This window comes from Cicer arietinum, chromosome 5, assembly GCF_000331145.2.
Source record: "Cicer arietinum cultivar CDC Frontier isolate Library 1 chromosome 5, Cicar.CDCFrontier_v2.0, whole genome shotgun sequence".
NCBI classification, from domain to species: Eukaryota; Viridiplantae; Streptophyta; class Magnoliopsida; order Fabales; family Fabaceae; genus Cicer; species Cicer arietinum.
The window spans coordinates 38,295,127-38,303,970 of record NC_021164.2 but is presented as its reverse complement, the minus strand read 5'-3'; the positions used below and the strand labels follow the sequence as shown (position 1 = coordinate 38,303,970).

The following is an 8,844-nucleotide window of genomic DNA, read 5'->3' as shown; positions in this document are numbered from 1 at the left end:
TCTTCCTTTTTCTCACTATTTGTGTTTTTTCCCTCTTATCATGTAAACTTACACCGTTACACGTTGGTCACAACTAACAACCCATAGATTAAATCCCATATATTATTATATTTCCTTTTTTATATTATTTAAAACTAAATTCATAATTATTCGAATTCATTTCTAACACTTTTTTAACTAGTTACATTTTTAACATAGTACTATTATTTTCAAGATCAGTACTTTACCAAATAAATAAATTAAAGTAATTAATTTTAAAAAAAATATTGATAATAACTAAAACTCTTATATTCATAATAATCACTATAATTATTATTATATATACTTTTAAAATATTTTAACTCCAAGGACATGATTTATAATATATTTACTTCTATAATGAAAATAGAGATTTTAAATATTTACAATATATTCAAAATAATTATTTATAAAATAAATAAAATTTAAATACAGGTTTAGTTTTTCTAAATTAACGCTATTTTGATATCCGTTCGTGTAATATTTTTTTCTTCAAATGTAACTATAAATTCAATTTATTTTAAAACCATCTATGTTGTTTATGACTGTTAAAAAAAGTTAAGATGATAAATAGAGAAAGAACATAAATAAATAAATAAATAAAAACACAAATTTACAAGGACGAAAAAAAGAGTTAACTTACAAGTATCAAATATATATGCTTTCTTTTTATTTTTGTCCCTGTAAGTTCACCCTTTTTGTTATTTTCGTCTTATCTTCGTTTACCATCTTAGCTTCTTTTAATAGTCACTGACAACAATAGCAAATTTAAAACAAAATTGAATTTACAGGGCTAAATTTGAAAAGAAAAAAAAATTATCAGGATGAAAATAAAAAATGCATTATTTGTCCTTCTACCCTATGGTGGTTAAAATTTATAGAAAAAATTGGACATTTGATGATCTCCCAAAGATTAGGGTTCTTGATTCAATTGGTTTGAGTGATATGGAAAATAAAATTTATCCAGACGAAAATAAAAAAAATAAAAAAATACGTTCTTTATCCTTTTACCCTATGGTGGTTAAGCTTTATTGACAAAATTGAACATTTGATGATCTTCCAAGATTGAGATTCTTGATTCAATTGGTCTAAGTGATATGGAGAAACCGAAATATTTTCAAATGAGTCCATAGTAGGTCAAAAAATTCAAAATTAAAAAAATTCGATGAGTTATGAACCTCGACTGCTATGACTTTCTTCATCACTTTTTTCTTGTTTAGCTGATGCGATTACTGACTTATATTTTTTCTTGTAATTTGTCTTTCATTAGTTACCTTATATTTCTTTGACTATATTGCTCATCACAAGTTGAAAATGTTTTTACACACTTCCACCTTGCAAACGCAGTTAGATATAATTGAAGTTATTGATAGATAGTTATTATATGGTTAATATTGAATCCCAATTAATTAAGATTCAGTAATGATCACTATATAAAGTGTATCCTATATTAATTGTAATCAACTTTTAAATTTTCTCTCAATTATTTCTCTTTTTGTTAGATTTTGCATATGCTTCTCAACAAATATCAAATTGATGATTCACTCCTTATGTAGCTTTATAGGATAAGACTAATTTAAAATAAATAATTCACTTTAAAGAATAATAATTCCTCGTTCTAGAATTCCTCGCATCACACTTCTAGAATTGATTCATTTTTAATTCCTCGTTCTACTTTTTTTTTTTTTATATTTTTATAATTAAAAAACTAATAATAAAAAATATAACTTTCATTACAAACTTGATTTATTTGTCACGTATTTTTTTGATTCATTGCATATATATAAAAACACCATAATATTTTAATTAAAATTTAATAATTAATAATTAAAATATAACAATCATAAATTACCACAAAATATATAAACACAAAATTATCACATATTAAAAATTAATAATCAAACTTATGCGCAAACAATCCAATGAATTTTAAATTAAAATAAATAAATAAAATATTGAAACAAACTCATTTAGCAAGCCTTTGAAAAAAATAGCAAATGCTATTTTTTTTTTTAAAATAAAAATATTAAATTAAATATTCTCAAAGTAATATACAATTTGTATTCATTTTTCTGTTACCAGCACCCGAGTACATTCTATTCCTCTAATACAAACGGAAATATTTCTCTTATTTCAAAATATTAGACTTATAGATTGAATGAAGAATAAATTAGAGGATAAAAGAAAATAATGAAAATTAAATAGTCACGTCTTATAACTTCCAACATTATTTGGTGTTTTTGTCTTATAAAATAGTACTGTGAATTTGTTCATTATAAAACTCTCCAAAAGGGATAAAAGAAAATATATTTGAAACAAACATGTGACATAATATCTCTAGTTAAGAATGAATTATTCAAAATTAAGTGTAATTGAGACACAAAACATAAATATAAATAGTAATAGTTCATTTAGTTAGTCAAATAAGAGATAGTAGTACATTCAAGATAAAAAGTAAAACAAAAATAAAAATAATAATCATATAAAAACCAATGTTTACAAAATATAGATTCTATTAAAGATAAATCAAAATATATTTGAAAGAAACATGTGATATTACACCTCTAATTAATTTAAAATTAGTTATTCATAAATGAGATACAAAACATAAAATATAAGAAATAATAATTTATTCAATAGTCAAAAAACAAATAATAGTACATTTAAGATAAAAGTAAAACAAAAAATAAAAGTAATGATCATATAATTATATGCTTACAAATATATATATATATATATATATATACATATATATATATATTATTTTTTAAACTATAAATTCAATTTATTTTAAAACCATCTATGTTGTTTATGACTGTTAAAAAAAGTTAAGATGATAAATAGAGAAAGAACATAAATAAATAAATAAATAAAAACACAAATTTACAAGGACGAAAAAAAGAGTTAACTTACAAGTATCAAATATATATGCTTTCTTTTTATTTTTGTCCCTGTAAGTTCACCCTTTTTGTTATTTTCGTCTTATCTTCGTTTACCATCTTAGCTTCTTTTAATAGTCACTGACAACAATAGCAAATTTAAAACAAAATTGAATTTACAGGGCTAAATTTGAAAAGAAAAAAAAATTATCAGGATGAAAATAAAAAATGCATTATTTGTCCTTCTACCCTATGGTGGTTAAAATTTATAGAAAAAATTGGACATTTGATGATCTCCCAAAGATTAGGGTTCTTGATTCAATTGGTTTGAGTGATATGGAAAATAAAATTTATCCAGACGAAAATAAAAAAAATAAAAAAATACGTTCTTTATCCTTTTACCCTATGGTGGTTAAGCTTTATTGACAAAATTGAACATTTGATGATCTTCCAAGATTGAGATTCTTGATTCAATTGGTCTAAGTGATATGGAGAAACCGAAATATTTTCAAATGAGTCCATAGTAGGTCAAAAAATTCAAAATTAAAAAAATTCGATGAGTTATGAACCTCGACTGCTATGACTTTCTTCATCACTTTTTTCTTGTTTAGCTGATGCGATTACTGACTTATATTTTTTCTTGTAATTTGTCTTTCATTAGTTACCTTATATTTCTTTGACTATATTGCTCATCACAAGTTGAAAATGTTTTTACACACTTCCACCTTGCAAACGCAGTTAGATATAATTGAAGTTATTGATAGATAGTTATTATATGGTTAATATTGAATCCCAATTAATTAAGATTCAGTAATGATCACTATATAAAGTGTATCCTATATTAATTGTAATCAACTTTTAAATTTTCTCTCAATTATTTCTCTTTTTGTTAGATTTTGCATATGCTTCTCAACAAATATCAAATTGATGATTCACTCCTTATGTAGCTTTATAGGATAAGACTAATTTAAAATAAATAATTCACTTTAAAGAATAATAATTCCTCGTTCTAGAATTCCTCGCATCACACTTCTAGAATTGATTCATTTTTAATTCCTCGTTCTACTTTTTTTTTTTTTATATTTTTATAATTAAAAAACTAATAATAAAAAATATAACTTTCATTACAAACTTGATTTATTTGTCACGTATTTTTTTGATTCATTGCATATATATAAAAACACCATAATATTTTAATTAAAATTTAATAATTAATAATTAAAATATAACAATCATAAATTACCACAAAATATATAAACACAAAATTATCACATATTAAAAATTAATAATCAAACTTATGCGCAAACAATCCAATGAATTTTAAATTAAAATAAATAAATAAAATATTGAAACAAACTCATTTAGCAAGCCTTTGAAAAAAATAGCAAATGCTATTTTTTTTTTTAAAATAAAAATATTAAATTAAATATTCTCAAAGTAATATACAATTTGTATTCATTTTTCTGTTACCAGCACCCGAGTACATTCTATTCCTCTAATACAAACGGAAATATTTCTCTTATTTCAAAATATTAGACTTATAGATTGAATGAAGAATAAATTAGAGGATAAAAGAAAATAATGAAAATTAAATAGTCACGTCTTATAACTTCCAACATTATTTGGTGTTTTTGTCTTATAAAATAGTACTGTGAATTTGTTCATTATAAAACTCTCCAAAAGGGATAAAAGAAAATATATTTGAAACAAACATGTGACATAATATCTCTAGTTAAGAATGAATTATTCAAAATTAAGTGAAATTGAGACACAAAACATAAATATAAATAGTAATAGTTCATTTAGTTAGTCAAATAAGAGATAGTAGTACATTCAAGATAAAAAGTAAAACAAAAATAAAAATAATAATCATATAAAAACCAATGTTTACAAAATATAGATTCTATTAAAGATAAATCAAAATATATTTGAAAGAAACATGTGATATTACACCTCTAATTAATTTAAAATTAGTTATTCATAAATGAGATACAAAACATAAAATATAAGAAATAATAATTTATTCAATAGTCAAAAAACAAATAATAGTACATTTAAGATAAAAGTAAAACAAAAAATAAAAGTAATGATCATATAATTATATGCTTACAAATATATATATATATATATATATATATATATATATATATATATATTATTTTTTATAGGAAGAAAATATTATATAATTATTGAATGTTTAAAATAAAATAAAATGTATCATATTTTACGAGAGTAAAAATCAATCATATTTTTTAATAAAACTTTTCAATTGTTTTCGTTTCATTTATTCTTTCGTTATACGATCAACTATTCTTATACCCTATAAATATTTACATTCAAACTTTTAAAAATATTTACATTCTATTTGTATTTGTTTACAAATGACATTCGCTCATTGCGGCAGTTATATTCTAGTTCATCTTTATGATAGTGTGCGGAGATATATTTTAGTTCTATCTTCTTTTTCAGTCACATCTTTTTTAAAATAAATAAAAAACACTTTTCAATAAAGGAGATTCCTCTTTTGATGTTCTTATATTAAGAGAAATTATATGAGAAATTGTGAATTAATCATGACATGTATTGATTCCTCTATAAATCAACCAAACCATAAAAATGAAATCCCATTTTCCTTTATCATAAGAAAATACAGTACCTCAAGAGTTTTTGAACATAATAAAGATCTTTCCCATCTCTAGCCACTATTTCAACATAGATTTATGTACATCAATTCAAACTCAACAAACTAAGAGCATAAAAAAAAAAGACATCTATTCATAGTGTCACATGAAAAGATAGACAAAATTAGTTCCCTTTTCTTGTGTTAAAACTACCAAACTTCTCTTCATATCAATTGATGAAAGATGGTCATTGTCCGAAGAGAAGAAGTGACCAACCTCAATTCTCAAACACAAAACAAAAGGGTTTTTCTTATTTAAGAGCTCTCATGAAAATTAAGGGATCTAGCCAAAGCTGCAGGGTTAGCCCTTAACATTGGAGAGGTTTCAGCAACATGTTTTTTTCCATCTTTCTTTGATTGAAATGCCTTAGTCATACCTCCCCCACTCACACATTCATTTGTAATTCCAAGTGTTGCCCATATAGAACTCTTTGCAGCTTCACTTGGATCATCGATTCTCAACGTTTTTGGAACCAAAACAGACCCATTTCTTTGTTTTGGTGATTCTTCATTTTGTAAATGGTCTTGTTTAGCTAAGTTGTCGTCGTTATCATCATTCCTCAAGTGTTTCCCGAGTGTTGGAGAATTCAGACTAGAGTTCAGAGACATTGGATTTGTAACCGATGGATGAGAGGGAAACCAAGGAACATTCCAAAAAGCAGCAGGGTAGAATGACATGGGAAATCCTGGAGGACACAAAGCAGGTGGAGAGGGAATCGTCGAACTCCAAGGATAAGGCCAAGGAACACTAGTAATGCATGGAACTTGAGGAATGAAACCATTATTTTTTTGTGGTAATGATTCTTGGGACATGGTTTTGCCACTTTCCTCGATAGAATTTGCAACTGTTTTAGAAGATGCACTTGAGTTGTGACCATCATTTTGACTCCTACTAACCGGAATCTTTGTTCCTTCAATGCTATGAAACTCGCTATTTCGAGTGCTGTTAAGACCTTTTTTCTCTGCAGGGTTGAAGACATTTTCCAATGAATCACAAATTTGTGGATGATCCAATCCAAAGCTGAGGATTCTACCATTGGTTTTTAAATTTGAAAGATGATGAGTTCCATTCGGAGCAACAACTCTAGCTGCTTGAAGTGCCTCAGAAATCGTGATGTGTCGATAATGAGAGGAAGAGTTGTTCTTGTTCTTTCTTCTCCCTGCTCCGACTGGAACATTCCTCATGGTTCCTCCTGCAGTCCAGTATCTCTGACACGCCTTGCAGAAATAGCGTGGCTGATTGACATTGTAGTTGTTGTAGTAACAGAATTTTGTGTCTATGCTGTTGCAGCGTGGACACGAGAGTATTTTGTCGGGCTTTTTAAGTATTTTCTCTTGACTGTTGTGGTTAGTTGTTGCTGCATCAGTTTGATCATTCTCTGATATGGAAGTTTCTTCATCTATTGACAGTCTCTTTGTATTGTGAATATCTTTAGCCAATGTTGTTGCGGAATTGTTGTTCTTGGTCTCTGCGTTGTTTGGAGGAGGATCAGTCTCTTTCTTTTTCTCGGTATCTTTTTCTGCTTCATGTTCCTATTTTTTTGGCACAATGTTTTCTCTTAGTATAATTGAGTACCCAAAAATAAACATCCAAGAACATAAATACATCATTCTCATTTTTAACTCATAATTTACTTTTGAAGTATAATTTGATATGGAAACATCCTTACCAGTCAACAAAAAATAGTTATCAAAGAAATTATAGGTGTGATGTACCTCTTCAATTGTCAATCAATTTAGACTTTTTTGTTTTTTTTGTCGCATATTAACATCTCATAATTTATTAGCTTATGAATTCAAATTAAATTATAACACAAACCATTATGAATTCAAATTAAATTATAACACAAACCAGAAGGACATCAAGAAAAAGAAAAAGGTTGAAGAAAGTTAACCTAACTGATATATATATTTTGCCAATTGAAAATTTGTACCTTGTTATATGATATTAACTTATCCCAGAACACGGTATATCCAAAAAGCATTTAAAAAAAATCAGTAACTCTTATAAGCAAGGTCAATAGATAAGAGTCACCAACAAGACTATCATAAACATAAAGACTTATTAGAAGTAGAATAATTTACAGTGAATTGCGCAGGACTAGTCAATTTATTTTAATTTAAAAACAAATACCCTGGTTGCTTGGGTATATTTGACTGATATTCTTTATTATATGGCTTTAATCATTAAATAAATGACATTTTTAATCAAAGTAGCTAGTTTATGAAATTTATGCAAAATATTAATCAATTCTGTTTCCAGCACTCTGTTTCGGAAGTAATTAAAAAGATGAACTTCAAAATATTAAAAGAAAAAAACTGGATAGGTATATTTTGTTCAAAGTTTGGAATGAAAACAAAATGGAAAATTTCCAAAAAAATGAAATATTAAAAAGATTTTCTAAAATGAGGTAAATTTTGGAACAAGGAAAATCAAAACCATAAACGGATAAAAAAAGGTTAAACAAAAGATTCATTAGTAACATGGCTGCTTTACCACAAGAGGTATTATGTTGTCGGCCATAGACAATTAGTTTGTTTTACGGTGCAGCTAATGGTCTATAGCGGCTGCACTATACTAGTCTCTCTATATAAATAACTTTCGAGCAACAAAGTTATATTTGATCTAATTATACAATAAATTTTAGAACATAAAATTGCACGCAAGGATACTTTAATTTAAAAAAGAAAGTGTACCTTGTCTTTCTCTTCATCTTCATTCGTTGATTCATCAAAATCTCTTTCTTCTTGTTCTACATCCATTATCGTCGGCGATGCAGTTTGATTGCCGGTGATGGTAAGAGCTTCAGCTTCCCCAGAAAAGGGAATATTCTGGCCGAAGAGCTTAATTGCAGGGTCCTTACTTTCAATCATATTTTTTTTTGGATCTAAACAGAGCACTGACAAAACAAAAAAACAAAGAAAGTAAAAACGCGCGAGACGATTAAGGTTTAAGTTGTTTGCAAGGTTTAGGTGTTCGTTACTGAAAGATGTTTTAGTGCTTCGGTATTTTTGAGAAATGTTGGGAATGAAAGGAGTGTACGACGAATTGGATTTTGATCCGTTTAAACTAGAGTTACATGCCACGTCATCATTGGGTTTTGATTCTTGGCCACAAGTTTTTGTGGTTTGTAATAGATTATTTTTCTACTAATTTTTTAACGTTTTTTCTTTTTGAGGATTCTCTAAGTTGCATAAAACTTTTCGTGCACCCTACTTGTGGTCATGCCACGTCAACTTCATCGGCTTTTATTATTTTAATATATA

At 26.5% G+C, this 8,844-nt stretch overlaps 1 protein-coding gene across 1 annotated transcript; it reads right to left on the bottom strand.

The window, feature by feature from the left end:
- Positions 1 to 5,508: 5,508 nt before the first annotated feature.
- On the bottom strand, positions 5,509 to 8,632 carry LOC101496410 (cyclic dof factor 1-like). Its single transcript, XM_004514771.4, has 2 exons — positions 8,275 to 8,632; positions 5,509 to 7,110 (listed from the first exon to the last, which is right to left on the bottom strand). The coding sequence occupies exons 1-2, from the start codon at positions 8,449 to 8,451 to the stop codon at positions 5,833 to 5,835; spliced, it is 1,455 nt and encodes a 484-aa protein (XP_004514828.1). The 5' UTR covers positions 8,452 to 8,632; the 3' UTR covers positions 5,509 to 5,832.
- Between the last annotated feature and the right edge of the window lie 212 nt (positions 8,633 to 8,844).